Source organism: Bombus pyrosoma, linkage group LG10 (genome assembly GCF_014825855.1).
Source record: "Bombus pyrosoma isolate SC7728 linkage group LG10, ASM1482585v1, whole genome shotgun sequence".
NCBI classification, from domain to species: Eukaryota; Metazoa; Arthropoda; class Insecta; order Hymenoptera; family Apidae; genus Bombus; species Bombus pyrosoma.
Window position 1 is genome coordinate 8,714,143 of NC_057779.1, and position 18,544 is coordinate 8,732,686.

General features: G+C 54.9%; 1 protein-coding gene across 10 annotated transcripts in view; it reads right to left on the reverse strand.

Annotated features, from left to right (window-relative positions):
• The window catches only part of LOC122572048 (alpha-protein kinase 1-like), a 32,869-nt gene that overhangs the window by 6,134 nt on the left and 8,191 nt on the right, over positions 1-18,544 (reverse strand). For 3 of the 10 annotated variants that reach the window (XR_006318357.1, XR_006318360.1, XR_006318359.1), the window contains exons 2-3: positions 5,940-6,133; positions 3,979-4,162 (exon numbers count right to left, since the gene is read on the reverse strand). Coding sequence is in view for 2 of the 10 variants with exons in the window: in XM_043736568.1 (XP_043592503.1) it covers positions 5,224-5,472; positions 5,940-6,133; positions 11,236-11,305 (513 nt within the window). In the remaining 8 variants the exon portion in view is untranslated. The other 7 variants (XR_006318356.1, XM_043736568.1, XR_006318362.1 and 4 more) reach the window with 7 other exon arrangements.

Here is an 18,544-nt window from a genome sequence, read left to right on the forward strand (position 1 = left end):
ACGCTATAACGCGTGCGAGGTTCGTACCGCGGCAGGCCCCTCGGTGCCAACCCCTCCCTCCCGTCGATTTCTTTCTGCGCGTCGGTACTCGAGAAAGCTCGATCGGCCCCGGAAGGGCCCCCCTTCGCCTCGCTATTCGCATACATCCTTCGACGATCTCGAACCAGCTGCACCGAGACACCGCTTTCACGGAACGCGTTTTCCTCCTCGCGACTGAATTTCTCCGGGGCAAGTACGTACGAACGGCAATTACGCGTTTCGGCGTCGATCGTCATCGACGTCGGGGGGGAGCCGGAGAAATTCGAAGGGACGCGATTCGGAATTCACGCAACGTTCGCGGCGATGGAAGATCGCGCAACGTTCGAAGGGTGTCGGAATAAATAGGCACTTAGAAGCCGGATGATCGAGGGACCGTGGATCATTTAATTTAATTACTTGCCGGGGGTTAATAGCAGAGATAAAGATGACTACGCTCGTGCTGGATATTATAGAGCGTGGCCGAGGAACGCGTTCCACGCTCGACCCCAAATATAAATCGTCCCTGTGCCGCGCGGCACTCGCGACAAATACGGCGAGGGACACCCCTCCGAAATCTCACGTTTGCAAAACTGCCGTTCTACTTAATTTCCAGCGCCGCTTTACCTCGTTGCCGCTCGAATATCGGCCAGCGCGACCACGATTCACGCGTTCCACGAGCAACAGAAGTCACGTCGCGCGAGAACTCGCTCGAAGCTCGCCGCGGACAAGAGCGTGGCGTAGCGACGCGGTGTCTCGAGCATCCCTGATGGCTGGATGTAATTTCATAAACCGCAACTGTTGCCGCTATTCGGTTCGAAAGGGGGCACACGGCTAACTGTTACGAGCTCGACCTTCTGCTCTTAATCGAGGATTCTTCTTTCCCCTCTGTTCGACGTCCGGATTTTCCAATTTCGCAAACAGTTGGCGCGCGCCGCTCCTCTATCTGCATTCGTGACGAAGGAACGCGATCGTCGGAGTTGTCGGTCGAAAGGCCCGGCGCGAGCAAAAACTTTGGCCCAAAATATTCGTTCGCGTAGGTCTCGGCGCGTGCTACGAGGCCTCGACGCCTCTCCTTGGCTCTCGGTTCGGTCGCGCGTTCGGTAATTTCGATGGGCGGGCATATTAACGATATTCCGATGATACGTTGGGTCGTCGAGACGTCGGGGGAGACAGAGGGCGGTCCGGGGCACGGGGGCCAGCGGGGGGGATGGTTCGAGCCGCGGATGTCTCCGGCATTGTATGCAGATGAAGAAGGCAGGGCGACAATGACTCGGGATGTCGGGGCCGAGGACCCGTTCGTTTTGAACCGAAAGAAACTCATCCGGCAGGAAAGGGGGTCCTCCTTTGGCTCGTGCTTGCCACCACCGTGCCCTTCTCGCCTCCCGCTCCTCCTCACCTGCCCTCCATCCATCCAGACACGCTCTTACGTACTACGTATCCATACATTAACATGTCATCATCGCGTGGAAACCGAGCCGATCGAGCCTGCCCTCCTGCTTCTCCACCTTCTTCTTCTATTCCTTTTCCTCCTGGTACCGTGGTCGTGGTCGTGTACGCGCGACGAGAGACGCCCCCTGCGAGCACACGCGCGCTCTTCCAACTTCTAACGAAGGTACGCGTAGGCGTCGATCCTCGAACGCGTTTCGAGGTTTCGCGAGGAACCTCGTAACCGCGTGTTCACGAACCAAGCTCGGCGAAGAATCGAAAAGTCGAAGGAGACCTACGGGATACGGTCGACGAGACAAGTTCGGTATCGCGCGCGAGGGGAATTCGAAGCACGGCGAGCTGGTCGGTCGATATGACTCGGAGGGTTGTCTGGCAGATACACGTAGACGTGTGCGAAGGTAGCGCGGCCCGACGACGACGCGGTGGCAGGCGAAAGGTAGAGACGGGACAGGGGCGTCGGTGTTGGTGTAGGAAGAGCTGGATTGGTAAACCGGTCACGTAGTGCTCGGCGATGAATGGACCCGGCGAGTCGAGGCCAGAGTCGGGAATTGGCTACTGGGCATACCTCGACCACCTACCCCACTGCGTCAGCTTTAGCCACCCCACGGCAACGTAAAATTACAAAGAGGTGCTCAAACTCGGGGTTTCTCGCGCGCGCCGATCGTCGCGCGAAATTGCCTCGTCGAACGACCGAACGAGATGCTTTTCGTCGCCTACCCAGATTCTCCTTTAACCGTCGTCTTTGGAATCCACCGAGCTTCACTTCCACTTTCGCCCTCTCCCTTCCACCCTCCCTCCCTCTCTTCCGCTAACCGTTTTCCCTCGTGTCCGTGAATTACTCGCGAGGAGGAGGGTACGCGGCCGCGTTTGTTAAAACGACGATCGACCGACCGACCGACCGACCGACGAAAGGATAACCGACGTCGCGCGTACGCGCAATCAGGATTCCATTTGCGAAATTCTCGAGGGTCCGTCTGCTCGTTGTCAGACGGTCGAAACGATCCTTGGACGCGGAGCAACCGCAGCGCGCACCCCCTTATGCAATCCGAGCCGTGCCTCTGATCTGCCATAAAGTCATTTCGTAACCCATCCCGAGGGTTAAGTACCCCCGAGTCCCAAATCCCGGGCCAAGCGAGAACCCGGCGTGTTCTCAAGCTTCGCGACACGATCGTTCGTCGTGCGGTTTCTCCGCAACTTTTCTATTTTCCAGCGGGTTTGCTTTCGAGCGAGGAATCGAACTCGACAATTCCGCCTCGGGCGGAAAGCTGCGACAGCGGTGAAGAAGCGCGAAACGAACAAAAGCGAGGGAAGGGTGACAGTTGGGCCGAGATTAAAAAATAAAAGCTCGTTGTAAATCAAACAGCTTGTCAACGAGCGCGGCGGCTGTGCCGGAGAAGTTATCTCGCGCGCGCCGGAGGAACGAGGCGGACGCCAGGCGAAAACCCTTTCGTTAATTGCGCATCGCAGATGCCGACCTTCTTTACGAGCTATTCTTTCCCTCGGTACGCGCCGAACCGACCCTAGAAAAAATACGAAAGGATCGAGCTTCTTCGTGCAGAGCGCAAGTTCGCGTCGTAAGCCCCGAAAGTGGCTCTCTTTCCGTCCGTCCATCGCGACTACCACGTCGCCTCGTAATCGTAACGCGTTTGCGTCTCGTCGCCCAGTGACCGATATTCGTAAAAAATGCGACAAGAACAAAGAAGAAAATTGATTAAAATTTGTAAATCAAATCGTTCAAGAAACAGAATATCTGGCTTCAAAGCGTTGCATTAACGATGGATGAATTATTTAGATGGCAGGTGCAATTTGTAGGATGAATCTTTTTCTGTTGCATATGTAGTACTTTGTTGGTATGAGAGTCGGGTTGCTCAGTTCTGTCGATTAGATAGCCGTAAACATGCTCGTCGACAAAAATGTAAATTATAGTTCCGCTATTTTTCAAAGAGCGACGTATCGAGCGTCCGTAGAGTAAACGCGGAAAAATGTGAAAAATGTACTTACGATACAGCAGAATTACACGCAGAACATTATGCGTGGTATTTCGTGATCTCGAACTGTACGTAGAGTATTATAATCGATGACGGCAAAATTGTAAGATCGTTCCTACTTCCTATCGAACTGAGTCTCGAAGCGAGGCGTAACTATATTGAAAGATTTCGAGAAAATAAGACGAAAAGGAATGCAAATACGAAAGATCTGTCTCATAATATATCGACGTGGGATTTTTCATTGAAAATAGGCATCATGCTCGATGATGACGTTAAACGATTACTTGACAAAAATGCCACATCCTGCTACAAACAGTAGGAGATATTCTATTATTTATCAATAAAACAAACTTTCAAGTAATACTGGTTTTTGAGCAATTTTTTACGATAATCGATCACTGTCCGTCTCGTCCATACTTTAAACACTCAGGACGATTAATTGGAAGACCGGCAGCTGGCCGAGAACGCGTAGACGAACCGTACATTCGCACACTCGCATCGTAGATGGTTAAACGAACAAAAGACATTTTACATAAAATAATGTATTTATTGTAATACCCCACTTCGCTACAGCGATTAACATTGATTTAACACAACTTATACCGTAATTCTATATAATTATGCATTTCCACACTGACACGATGCGCCTGGCTGCGACAGGACTCTGGAACGATCGCTTGCAGCAGCACGCTACGAGACAAATCTGTAAGCTGCAACATCACAAGCAAAATCCTCTTAATGTCATCATCCGCAAACATTTTTCCGAAATTTGGCCGTCGTCGGTCGCGTCCAAGGATACGGGGCCTCCAGGTAGACGATACGCGAATAGCAAGTAAAGAATAAGCGTGTGCAGGGCACAGAGTTGGCCGGCTACGAGTCTGAGATCGCCTTCCGGGGGTCCCGAACGGTCCCCGGGTATCTTTAAGCAGAGATCTCTTCTTCCCAGCGAAAGCAGGCGAGGAGGAAAGGGACGGAGGAGGAGGAGGAGGAGGCCAGGGAAACGTTATTAATTGGCTACACGATAAAACAGTGTTAGTCCCCATTCGCTGTCCTTCGCCGGACCCCCCCTGGCTACTTCTGAAGATATGGGGCCACGCGACTTGGAGGCAAGGATACGCACACGCGTGTCCACGTATCCGCGCCACCGCCGCGTATCTTCGTGTCGGAGGTCCCGGGTGTGGGAGACATTCGAGGAAGAAGAACGTCGGCCAATTTGGGCATCGGATGTCGCGCGTTTTCCGCCATCCGATAGAAAATTTCGCGAGATACCGACGTACGTCGACGACGATCGATTCTTACTGCGCCGTTGCTTTTCTCGTAGCTCGCGAGAGTTTCTCCGGCGTCGGGAGAATATTTTAATTTATAGGTCACTAATTAAGTGGTAGAGAGTCGAGTGGCGCGCGAGGTAATTAAATTTGGCGCAGAACGAGCAAGAGGAGGAAAGAAGAAACGCGAAAATACGAAAGGATTCCTCGGTTCGCTACCACCCCTGCCACCTCTGTTTCTCTATTCTCTCTCTCTCTCTCTCTCTCTCTCTTTTTCTCTTTCCCGGTTCCTGTCCGCGTGGTTGGCGCGCGTTCGTTTTTTGCTCGTTTCTCGGTTACAACGCAAATGCCTCGGACTTGCTTCCTTCGGTCTCCCCTGATTCTCCGGTTCGCTCCTTCTCGATTTCTCTACTACCTGAGGATCGGCGGATCCTTTGCGTCGCTCGTTACACAGTCTCCGGTGTCGATGGGGTATATATATCGCGTGTGTTTTGCGTTTCATACCCCTATCGTTTCCTCTCGTCTTCCTCTCCTCTTTCTCTCTCAGCGGTACGTCGCAGTTTCTCCCCCCGTCTGTTCGTTTTTTTACAATCGTTGTGCGTGCATGTCGGCCGTTGTTGCCGTTGCCATCGTTGTTGTTGATGTTGATGCCGATGCCGATGTTGTTGTTGTCGTTGTTGTTGTTGTTGTTGCCGTTGCTGTTGTCCCTCCCATGGACAAGGGAGCGAGCGTATGAGCGCTATAGGCCATAAGGGCTAACAAGGCGATTACTCATGCCTCCCATAAGAAGAAGTTACAAGCGGGTTCGAAGGTTTATTGCGGCAAATGGCGAAATTTGTACCTTGCTAACGATCGACCGTCTTTTTTGCTCCTCTGCATCGCCGCCCCCCTCGCGGTCGACCTGTCCTCTCCGCGTTCACCCACCCCCATCCCTGTACCGGGTCGCTATACACGGACTCGTTCTAGTCGACTCGATGGTAATAATTAACGAATCGCAACGAGTTGATCCACGATGCCGCGACTGCCGATTACCCTTCGCCTTCCAGTCGTAAATCCCCCCGCGGCGCGGCTTCGAGAACGCTCGCTTCCCATCCGCATCCCCCGTGTTCGACCTTCCTCGCGTCCACGCGTTCCCCGCTTCCTTTTTCAGCGACACGGTCTTTCTCTAGAAGCCGATGGCAACCGAACTGCTCATAGAATAAGAGAAACACAGCTGTCTTACCTCGAATCCGAAGAGAATGAGGGCGGTCCGAGGGTCTGGATCGCGGGCAATCGGCGGACCGCTCGTTCCGCACGTTCCAAGTGCCGCGAGGACCGTCGAAAATCGAATCCCGGAGGACGACCGCGATGATACTCGGTCCACAGGAGGGATCCACGGGACGATCGACGATCGACGACGATCCACGAGGCAGGAAACTGCAATTTGGTAAAGTGGTGCCTTAGCTTGGGCTCCGTGGGCTGTCGGCGTTGTGGCTTGTCGAGGTTGAAGTCGCGGGGCCACTTTCGGCCCGTGCTCCCCCCCCCCCTCCTCCTCTTCCCGTTCGAATGCAGCCCACCCCTTTCCCGACCGGTCACCCTTCGGCATGCCCATCCTGCCGACGATCTCTCTCTCCCTCTCTCTCTCACACACACACTCTCTCTCTCTCTCTCTATCTCTCTCTATCTCTCTTTCTCTCTCTCTCTCTCTGGACTGGCCCACGGCAGCCCGAGAACTCCGCCGAGCTCTAATTAGATTTTAAGTGAGAAATTGAGCCTGCCGGCAATTTTAAGGAAGCCGAACGCGCCGCCTTGATTAATATCATTATGCGTGTTCACTCGTTACATAGTTGGGCCTCGATGGAATTCCCGGATCCGGAGAACCTCGGCCACAAAAATTTCCAACCAACCACGGACCAACTCGCGCCGTGTCTTCTCGATGACGCGATACGGATTAACGAATCAGTTGCGCGCATTTTTTCCTTCAATTTATTCGCATCCGAGGGGATCTCAGGGTCGAACGCGATTGTATTTTTCTCGAGATACGTGGCTCGATAAGAGGCCGCGTTTAATGCCGCGCTAACGACGTTTCTTGCCGTGACCGATGATTTCTATCGTGCTATCGAACGGTAACGAGCAGCGCCGAGCGCCCCTCGCCCGCGAAATTACGGAAAGAGTTAGCTGCTCTAATCCGTCTTGCCTCGATTACCAGTTTTCCCCGAAGCAGCCGCTGCAACCACTCGGTGAAGGCCCTCCCACCGTCGCGACACAACCGACGTGCAATTAACGTAATCCGATCGATTACACGTTAGGTTTCCCGTGGTTGGATAATAGCCACGATCGGAATTATTAGGACATTAGCGACGCTAAGTGGCCGACCCGATAATGAACGCTCGCTTGCATTAATCTGCATCCGTGCTGCGCGAGAAAGACGTTCGAGAGCGTAACTGCCAGCTCATTTTCATAATAATATTCCGGAACTTTCGATCGCGTTCAAACAATCTCGAGGACGTTATGCAAACGGACAAACCAACGGAACGCGAACGTAAACAGCGAGCGAACGAACGAACGAACGAATGAACGACGTAAATAAAAGCGAGCCGAAACCGCATTTCGCAGTGTCGTTCAGAATTTTCGCGCGTTAGCTGCCCGGGGCGTAAACAAGGACTCGTTCTACGGTCTTTCCCGACTCGGGAAATCAGCTCTCCGCAAATCGCTCGTATTTCCGTTACGGGCCACGGGAGCTATTAATCTTCGCGGTCGAGGGAAACGCGACGTTATTAATTTGAATGGCCGCGACGAAGAACCCGTCGTAAATAAAGGAATCAGCAGCGCCTCAGCCACGAGAAGATGAAAAATCTTCTCTCCTACAGCCCAGAGCGATCGGAGCAGGCGGCTCGACTCGTTCGAGTCGACGAGTGTCGCCGGTTGGACGACGTTAATCGACGAGCGAATTCGTCAACCCTCCGAGCGAACGCAAATCCTTGTGCGCGTGCATGAGCGAATGCGTGCGTGTGTGCGTGCGTGCGTGCGTACGTGCGAGCTGCCGTTAGAGACAAAACCGAGGCGACGCGATGCAAAGCGACGGTTAGGATGGCCGGTGGCGTGTCTAGCGACTTCTCCTCTGCGGGCAACGGTCATCCTGGACCGTTCAAGGAGGATGAACTCGATTCGAAAACTGGATTCCAATGCGGCCTGAAAGAGGCCGAGGCCGAGCTAAAAACCGGCGCGATTCCCTTCCGGAGGGAAACATAATAGCCAGCTAGAAACTAGAACGGTGGCGATCGTGCGAGCGCGGCAGAGCCAGCGAAACGAGGTACGAGAAAAGGAAGAAGAGGCGCGGCGAGGGATTCCGCGACGGAAAGTAAACGCGATAAAGCAGCGCAGCCGAGCTCGGCGTGCAGACGTGCAAGCAGGGGGCCGTCTGGTCGCGAAATCTCGAATCGATAACAAGACAAATTACGCGGGTACTGCTATAATTAAAGTTGCAGTAGATGCGGTATCCAGCGGCGGTAGGCAACGGACCGGCGATATCTTGGATCGCGCAGAATCCCAGAGCCGTGTATCCGCGGTCGCGTCGTGTCGCGTCGCGTCGCGTCGCCTCTGGTTGTCGCGATCGCGGGACGAGGAACGAACGATTCATCGACTCGTCCACTCGGCCTGTCTTTCGGCCGCTTGGCTTTTTCCGAGAACGGATCGGGCGGATAGTGGGTACGCGACGGTCGTATCGGTGTCGCGAAGCTGGTTCACGGGCCTAGTATCAAGTCGTCAGAGAGGCAGCCGGCCGGCCGGTGGAGAGCGAGCAGCGAAATAGGAGCGGAGAACGATCGCGACGAGGCGCGTTCTCGTCCGATGATAAATGATACGCTGAAACGTAGTAGGTAGCACCGAGGAACGAGTCCGCCGATACGGCGCGAAACTTCCTCCCCGCTGGGGTAACAGGCAGCCGGGGAAACGGCCAAAGAAACGAAGACGGAGGAAAGAGCGATCGCGCGGGAGAAAAAAGCCGAGCGAGAGAGCAGAACTGGCCAAAGAGTGGTCCTCGTCCGGTCTTGTGCGTCGCAGTAGCGACCGGTGACCAGCAGCAACGGCAGCAACAACAACCAGCGCGGACCAGTGGCCAGTGAGAATCCTCCGAGCACTCTCGCGAGTCCCGAAGGCTAGAACTCCTAGGGAATTCAAGCAAAACCGGTCCAGTCGGATCCGGAGCACCCGCTGGTCAGTCCAGGCTGCCTACTATCCACTCTACTACCTGGTCTCTAGCTTCTTTGTCGCTCTCGCGAGAGAACACGTCTCTACTCTCTAGGAGAACCTTCCTTCTCTCTGTGTCCGATCTCTTCTCGAAAAATTCTCGGCCGCGAAACTGCGTAAATACACGGGTCGATTCTTGTACGGGCGCGCGATCCCAACACACCGAACGAGAGATTTCGTCGCGGAGAATCGATCGACAGAGGCGAGAAGCGAGTCACCTGCACGTGGACGCGAACGGACTCCGCTTCGAATCGAAGGTCTCTCTACGCTCCGCCGTTCTGTATCGAACGGCATGCGGTAACAAAGTCGCGAGATATTATCTACGCGAGGAGAAAAAGTCGAGCGTCGTGGACGACGATGACGCGATCGGGATGGAACGTCGTCGTCGTCGTCGCCGTCGTCGTGTTCGTCGTCGTCGTCGTCGTAGCCAGCGTTGTTGGGTCACGCCTATGACGAGTCACCGCGCGAACTACCTAAGGACACCTGCCCTGTCTCTTTCTCTCTCTCTCTCTCTCTCTCTCTCACTTTTTCTCGCTCTTGATTCGTCTTACTCGAGAGACCGGTACGAACCGGTGGCTGTTGACGCGGCGACAAAGACTACGCGGCCACCGGGTTTCGCGTTGACCCACGACCCTTCCAACATCGATCCACCTCGTCGATCCGTCACCATTAAATTCTATCACGGAAAGGTGCGTGGCGTGGCGCGCACGTGGAGCCCCTGGTTTCGGCGCGACCGTTCGCTCCAGTTGTCATCCTCCCATTGTTGGCTTCTCGCATCCCGCGATTCTCTCTCTCTCGGAAATCCTACACCGCGCATCGTTCTTTCCAGCGTAAACGCAGCGGAAATCGTATACGCTCGGTTTTACGATAATCGCGAGCGCGACGTCGCTGTAAAACTTTGCCGATGCCCGGTCTCGAGAACGGTCGTTACGCGTATCGCTTTACAGCGACGCTCCGTTTCGCGACAAGCGACCGCGCGTTATCGCTTCCCGTTAGCGGAGAAACGCGTACAGCGCGCGCGGACCAACCGTTCTATTCGCCTCTCGTTCCCGTCGACGTTTATCACGGTGTCTTAATAACTTCGCCGACTTTACGGCGTTGATCACGGCCCGCGAATCGATAACTGGCACGTATCCAGTTCGCCGTGTGAAACCGGCATCGAGGTGAAATCGCGACGTTTAACGCGTTTGCTCCGCGATCGTCGCGACGATCGTCGACGGTTCGCCGTCGTCGAGGAAGAGCCCGAGAACGGGATAAACGGCGGGATCGTCCGGCGTCGTATACGTTCCACGAACCGGCAGCACGTATCGCGCTTCGATACGACCGAGATCCGAAAAGGATCGTGCCCAACGAACATGCTCGAAGGATTACGTATCCCTCGGAGCTCACCTTCGGCATTCTGGACCCGACTTCTTCCTACTCTCGTCCGTGGGCTTCGTCACCGGCACAGACAGCCGAGGCTCGTGCGTGAAAGTTCACGTGCCGTTTCTAAACGCGCCACGATGCCTCGTTTCTTCTCTCGTCCCGCGTCTCGACCGCGCCCTATCAACCTTTCCCAATTCGATCTTCGCCACGAAGGGTTCTCGAGTCCTCGGTCCTCGACTTTGCGCGTTTCACGACCAAGGTCGACCAAAGCCCGAAAAGGAGATTTCCCGTTTCGGATAGAAACGGACTCGATCGTTAATCGATGGCGGAAGAGGGCCAGAGAAACGGAGAAAAAGGCAACGAGGGGATCGATGGTAGGGGAGGGGAGAAAAAGATAGAGAGAGAGAGAGAGAGAGAGAGCAAACAGCAGAGAAAAAGAAAGAGGCGTATCGAGATCGGATAGTCGGGTTGGCTAGCGTGTGCGCCGGTTTTCCAGTTTCGTCCGCCAGCCGGATTACATTCCCGAGATCTTAACGAGACGTAATTACACGGCGAAAGGTACGAAGCGACAGATGCCTTCGGAATATAGCTACTAACACGATAATTGCCGCTATTACGGTCTGAAACGTCGTATTTAACGGCTAAACGTCGTTCGCCTGCTAATCGTCCGGAGAAGCCCCACTGATCGATCGGAATTGATATCCCGCTTTATACGAATCCTTCGTCTCTCTGCGCCCGCTTCCACCTCAAATCTCGCCGCACGTCGTCGTTCGAGCTTCTCTCCGTACTTTCGTTTCGTATGCCGTTCATCGAAAACGCGTACGTCGCGGTTACCGCGGTTACGTTGGCTGCAGCGACACACCGCTTCGTCGTCGTCCCGTGAATGATGCCGCCTGAACGAGGCGACGCGCGGGAAATGCGTTTACCTGGCCGTTGGCTGCGCGTAATCCTGTAAGCGCCCCTTATTACGCTCCGCGCGGTCCATTGTCGTTTCATCTTAACTTCTACGGATTATAAACTGTTTCCTGTCGGGCATTAACGTTTTTGTTGCGAGTTTTCCATCCAGCTCCTGTCGGCTTGGCTGTCGCGAGTCCGGTCTCCCGCTGCGCGTGGCCTCGCTCCCGTTTCGCAGATCGCACACGAAACCCTCGACTGTCGCTTGCTGGAAACGACCGCGTCGACGAAGGTGAACGTTCACGCGTCCTCCCGTTCGGAAACGCTCGGATTCGCGTTTTTGCAATGTCATCCGCGGCGTGCGTCGCCGCCGTCGCAGCCTCCTACGCGTCGCTCCGCACCGCTTCGCGTTTCGCTCGCCAGGTAGCCGAAGCAATTTCGAGAATAATAAATAATCGCGCGACTGCTAAGGCTTATCGCGCGACACCGCGAAAAAAATACTGCCAACCGGCGTATCTTTCGCTTCGGAGCACGGCTGGCCGATGCACGGATAAACGCGGATCCATAATTCCTCTTTCTCTTTTCCCAACGCGCGTACCATCCGTAATTAATGAACACCGTGTAGAATAGGGAGAATTATTGCTCGCTTACGGGCGCGCGCGAGTTCTTTTATGAAAGGGCCCGAGATTGAAATCGTGCCCACGGATGCGCCGCTCCCGCGGAATTTATGCTCGGTCCATAAAACGGAGAAAGGAATGCGTCACTGGACACATGTCGCGCCACCGGTCTTCCGATTCGACGCAACAATGTCGCCTCGTATTTATCACCGATGCGAGCCGCGGAATAAATTGTCGTCGCTTTTAACATCGTTCCGCTGCTGCTCGTGTCTCCCCGCGAAGTTTTCAAGATATCGCACCGTCCGGACGAAACTTTTGCTCGACGATGGCTGCGATCTGGCACAGGCACCGAGAACAGTCGCAGCCCCGTCCGTATCAAAAACCGAGAAAGCATCATCGACGCGACAGGATTTTCTAATCGCGAGAAACACGGGAATTTAAACGAGCGATTATCGCTCCGTGTGTGTGAAACGGTTAATTCTACAATACCTAGTCGCGGATAGCGTGTAACGATGCATGTTCTCGCTGCGCACCGATGGTAAAGTTCAAGGCAAACTTCCAATAACTCGAACAAAGACGTCCAGCGGAAAAAAACGTGTGACGCAATAAAGCTCGATGAGAAAAAAGAAGAGCGAAAAAAGCGGGAGCGCGAACTCGGCCGAACGTTTATGCGACAAACATGGACATAATGACGACGACGCGATGACTCGACGGACAGGAAAGCGAACGGAAAACGCGAAAAACCCCGCGAATACAGTGTCCCTTTTTCGAGAGCTGTAACACGAGCTGCGAACAAAAGCGAAAAACCAGCAACGGAGACGCTGCGCTCTGGAATCTCTTGCTCTCGTTTCTCTCCCTGTTCCGCCTTCCTGCAAACACCGCGTCTCTTTTCTCGCCTACCGTAGCCACCGCTAATACGACCGGACAACAATGCGGACCCGTCCGCATTGCACGCGTCCGACCGCTAATTCCACGCGTTTCTTTTTTTCGCCCCCGGTCCGTGTTGCTCTTACCGAGTCACACCCTGCCCTCGCCACCTCTCTTCTCTCTCTACGCGCCTAGCTTCCCTTCTCTTCTCATCCCCGCCCCATCTTTTTCCCGTTCTTCGAGGCGCTCACCCTTCGGACAAGATCTCGGCCAACCGTCCCAGTGGCCGAGCCTGGAATTGGATTTCAGGGAGGACTTTTTGCCAGCTCCTTCCCATCTGCCTGGCACGCTTCCGTGTGTCGCGTTTACCAAATACGACGACAGAGCTACGAAGAAAGGAAGTCGAAAAAACGAGATTCGTCTTCGATCGTACGCCGCCTGCAAGAAAATCCCACGCGGCTGATCGAAAGGGAAGGCTGATCCGTGGTCTCGAATCGACGAGCCTAAATCGAACCGACGCCACGGAGACGCGAAAATCGCACGGCACGTTCTTCGCAATCGAACGCCGATTCCAGCGAACGTAACTCGATTTTCGGACAACATTCCATCGGTGACAAGACCGGAACGAAACGGTCTCTAGCGGATCCAGCCGTTGAATTACGTTTGATAGGGTAGAAACGGTCGTACCGGTTTTTCGACAGCGGTTTCGACAATCACCGGATACTGGAGGACGGCCGCTCGTGCGCTCTTTTTCCTCGCGAATTCCACGGCCGAGGAACGATAATCGTCCCCCGATAACGATCTAATTCGGTTTTGGCGTTGGTGCGAACGCCATCGGCTCGAGTTCTCGGTCACGAACCCGGTTAGCTACGTGGATCGCCGAGCGGATCGATCGCTGCTGCGACGAAGAAAGCGCGAGGAGGTCTCGTTGGGAAGGCGTGGAGCATCGGTTCGAATATCGGGAAAGGCGGTAATCGGTGAAACGCACGGGAAACCGTTGCTCGATCGAGCAATTAAAGAGGGGACGCGCGACATGGATAGGATCCCGACGGGGCCAGAACCGACGTCCTCTGAATACGTAACGCGGCGGCGGGAAGAGACAGCGTATCGTCGCATCGAGCGTGTCGGTACACTAAATGCAGGCTATCGAGCTGCAGTTTCCCGCAGGTAAATATTTCGTCGGCGTGGCGTGGTTCGACTGACGGGGAGAACGGTCGTTAAATTTGTCAGCGGGCCCGTGGCCGGAATTCGTGCTCCGCAATCCCTTCGGGCCGGTATCGAACCGGCTTCGCTCCGCTTCACGGCGCTCTAGTTTATCGCGCCACCCGATACATTCGCTAGCTCGATAGCGCCGCTCCGCGCTTCCGACTCTTCGTCCCCCGCTCCCCGAAATTTGCATCGCATTTACATCCGATTGCGGCGCAACGCGGGCTGAAAGTGGCCCGAGAGATTCCACTCTCTCTCTCCTCTCTCTCTCTCTCTCTCTCTCTCTTTCTCTCTCCCACATTTCTGCCCTTCGAGGGTCAGGGACGCCACAGGGTCGCGTCTATGAATCGACCGTTGCCGTTTCGGCTAACTGGCTAGCTCGGTGGATCGCGTTCTCGAAGAGACGGCGCGACGGATGATCGCGAATCGCGGAAACACGACGATTAGACGAGCGACACGGATGCTGTAGAATTCGACGAAACGTCGTGCGGTACCGTCGACTCACCGCCTACTCGACGATCGAGCATTCCTCGGGATTTCCGAATGAGCGCTCAAGGTAAACCGAGAAGAGTCAGGGTCATAGGTGCTGTTACGTCGGAATTGAACATTATTTTCAGCGAGTGCCGGCCACTTAACTTGGGCGACCGCGTGTGTGCGCGTACGTGCGTGTCATAGGTCCTATTATCGCGGTCACTCGGTGCCGGACGGACCGACTGTACGAGTCTGCCAGCTAAAGTTCGCGCCGCAACCGTTCGACCCATTTCGTCTTCCACCGGATAAGCCTAGAACGAGCTTCGCGACGAAAATCGTGTCTCTCGGCTTGCGCAGTTCGTCGATCGGCCGGGATCGCGCGACAACAGCAGGACTCTTTAAACGAACCGGTTGGAGTAGTCTCCGTTGGATCGAATCGAATTCCGATTAACCGGCGCGGCGACCGTTCGCGGTTTCCGATTTCTCGTTAGCGAGAACCCTCGAGCACCCTCGTTCGTTCTCGACCTTTGCTCGCGCGATAGAATTTCCTTCCGCGTTTGCTTCAACGAGTTCGTCGACGATGGGCCGGTATCGAAGGACGCGCTTCCGCGAAACGACGTGACGGGGAAGATTACGTTTCCACGCGGCCGCGAACAACGTCGGAGTGGGTGACCGCCGCGAAATAACGACCGCACTGATTCAACCTGCCAGATTTCCGGAAGCTTAAAGCGTTCGTCTATCGAGTAACTGGATTTTACGAGCGACGAATCGTCCGAATGGCGAGAAGCCGGCGAAACGATACGCGGCGTACGAGACGTATGATTGGACCGAGGAACAAACTCGCGATTTCTATCGTCTCGTATCGATTCGTATCGCTTCCTATCGCTGAGTCGACACCTTCTCCTTGACATTTTCCCTCGACACCTACGGACAGGCGAGGTTGGTTCGCGGAATCCGGTCGCCGAGCGACGGACGCGAGGACGAGCCACAGAGTCGAACGAAGTCACGGCGAACAACGAAGCAGATATAGTAGTCGGGGGGGTGATGGCGGCGCGAGGAACCGCGTTCGACGGCGGTCCATCAATGGGGAACGAAGAAGGAAGAAACGGAGGATGCGGCGAGGCGAAAGTACGAAAAGAGCGCGCGTCGGCTCGATCGGGGCATCGATAAAATTGAGAATGCACGCGGTCTCCCGGTTTTAATGAATGAACGTCTCGTGGATGCGGTAAGGGGCAGGCAGGAGTGGGGAGGGGTGCGGACGGAGAAGAACGAGCCACTGGAAGGGGGGACGTTGGTACGCGGAGAAACAACACTGGAACGCGGCGCGCACGCCTCTGCCATAGAGGAGAGTTAACAGGCGTTTGTATAACGGCGGGACGTAGCCGGAACGGATAGCTCGCCGCGTCCGTACAGATCTACATAATGTTTATTATGCTAACCTAGGCCAACGCGCTTGCATCAACAAGTGTTATATTATCATTCAAATAAAATGTTTTAATCTGCATACGTTTTATCGGCCTCCCGCGGTCATGCGGAATGTGCCAACGGCACGAGACACGCGTTCCATGCGGACCAGACACGCGCTCGCCCGACTTCTCCCTCCCTCCATCCCTCCAGACTAGACCAGCCTTTCGTCCTTTTAAACTTTTCGCATACCGGCGTCCTTCCCCGATCTCCGACGCCTCGCGCCATTATAAATCCATCCGGGATCCGTTCGTTTCCGATCGAGCGGTCGACCCGGTACAGCTGCAAATTTCTCTTCTGCCCGAAAGCTCGATCGAATTACTCGTCGGCGACAGGCACCGTAGATTCGATCGTCTGCGAATGTTGCTCGCGCACGGCAACGCCACCGATAAATATACTCGTCGATCCAATTACCGTCGGCGAGCACTCTGTCCGTCTGTTCGGAAAACACCTCGAAACCTCAGCGTCGGTCGGGTCGTGCGCGGCTAAATCTTCAAAGCCGATTGCGTTAAAAAGAAAAAAAAAAAAAGAAAAAAAGAAAAAGAGCGTGACGCGCGATAAAACGCTAGGGGAGGGTGCTGGGTCGGGCAGGAAGCTTTCGCACGAAACGCCGTAATCCGATGGTTAATATCGGTCTCGAGGGTCGGCTTGGCTCTGTTTGCCGGGCACAAAGCGGCACACGCACGAAACGATCGCCTCGACGACAGAGTGGAAATGCACGTAGCACGAGCACGTTGCGTCACGTAAGCGGAAAAGGGCCGTGGACCCGTGGAAAAAAGTCACCGATCGAGCCGCGCGTACCAACTGAAAGCGTGACGGCACGAATTCCAGCCAACGCCGATCCGTGTGACGTGTGTAATGGAATTAAGCGTTCGCGTTCTTGCCGCCGACAGCCAGACCCTGCGAGGAAACGACACGGTCGACGAGAAACGTAAAAACTGTCAAAGTTCGAGAAACACGTCGAATCGATGGTCGAACGCCCGAAAAATCCAGCAGGCGAGACGATCGTCGATTCGCGAAAAGGACGAACGAAGGCGTAATAAGATTGCCATGCCGGGGAAGCTTGACGCGGCTAACGGCTGATATAATCGAATGAATAATAAACCTGCGAATAATAATGTTGCGAGGCAATCGACGAATACGGTATTTCCAGCGAAGCGTTTCGCCTCGTTCTTGAACGTCCATCCAGTTAGGCAAAGAGTCGCGGCGGTACGATCGTTCGTCGGGCAAACCTAAACCTAGACGTCGATTCGTGAATCGCGGCGAAGAACGAAGAAGAGGAACGAAGAAGAGGAACGAAGAAGAGGAACGAAGAAGAGGAACGAAGATCGATCGAATTTCTTTCCTATTGGCACGGGTATCCTACCCCGGGATGGGATATTTCCGCGACACCTGTGTTTTCGTTATTTAGCAATGCAAATAGATCACGGGCGGCGCATTACCATAATTAAATTCAATACTTGTAACTTGTCACGTCATTAGCAAAATTCATGCAACCGGTATGGCACGATTTATTCGGCTATCCGTAGAGCCGCTAGACAAAGCGGAAGCGCCAAGGGAGGGAGACTCGACTGGATATTTTCTACGGCTGGCGCAGAAATAATCGTCGAAGCAACGCGAGTTGCGCAGAGAACACAGTCCTCCGGAAACCGATTGGTCGACGGCGAGAATTAAAGCGTCAAAGATCGGCTGAGCGATAAATCCTTGCGAGTGCACGCGAGCAAAAACGGCGCCTATCGAACGAGAGCGAAGAAGAACGAAGTAAAGAAAAACGAAGAAACTGGCCTTGAAAGCGCAACGTAGCACCCCACGCGTCATAGGCGGCCGTAACGTAACGTACTAACGGTGCCAGAGTGTCAGAGGGCACCGATCGTCGCGTTTTTCCCGTGAAAAAGTTTCGACGCGATCGGCTGGTCGCGCGAACGGGTCGAGCGAGCAATTACGCGGGCGTCGCGCGTCGCGCGGCTTCGCGGTTGCATATGTTTTCGGCTTAGTCAGTAGATCGGTGGTGGACGTTTGCCCTCAATTAACTTCATAAGTGAGTAAGAAGGCGTGCGGCCAGCCGACCGCCACGACACGCCGGTTCGCTCGTATTTTACGCGTACTCGCGTGAATTCGACGCGATCCCAGCATGCCGAACTACGGGAAAACGAACGGAATATCGTAGCAGCGAAGTCTGTCCCAAGCTTCCGTCTATCGCGCTGATCGGCGACGAAACGTATCGAGAGTTTCCGGGAGAACCGGGCAGCTCGTTCGACGCCGAGAGTACGGCGAGTCGTTGGCAGGTCCCGTCACGATCATCCGCTACCTAAACGAGCGTCGTTCGAGTGGTTCTCGATCGCCGCTGTCCTACGACCTCGATCGGCTCTCGCGTAGCCGCCCGCACGCGTGTACGCTGGCGCACACGGACGACGGGGCCGCTGTTTCGACGCGTATAAAAACGGCGTCGTCCGTAGAATCGGCGAGGCACTCTCGCGAGTCACGCCTACGCGCGTGTTTGCCGCTCGCGAGCAACGAATACAAGGGAGAGAAAGCGAGCACCGAGCGGAGGTGCGACGAAGAAAGGCGAAAGACAAGGGGAGAAAGGAGGTAAGGAGAGGCGAGGAGAAGCGCGTTTACGTGTGGCTAAACGTGTACTCGTGCGCACGGAGAACGAAGCTGTACGCGCGAGTCGTACAGGTGTACGTTTCGCGAATGCGCGCGTAGGCTCGTTTAC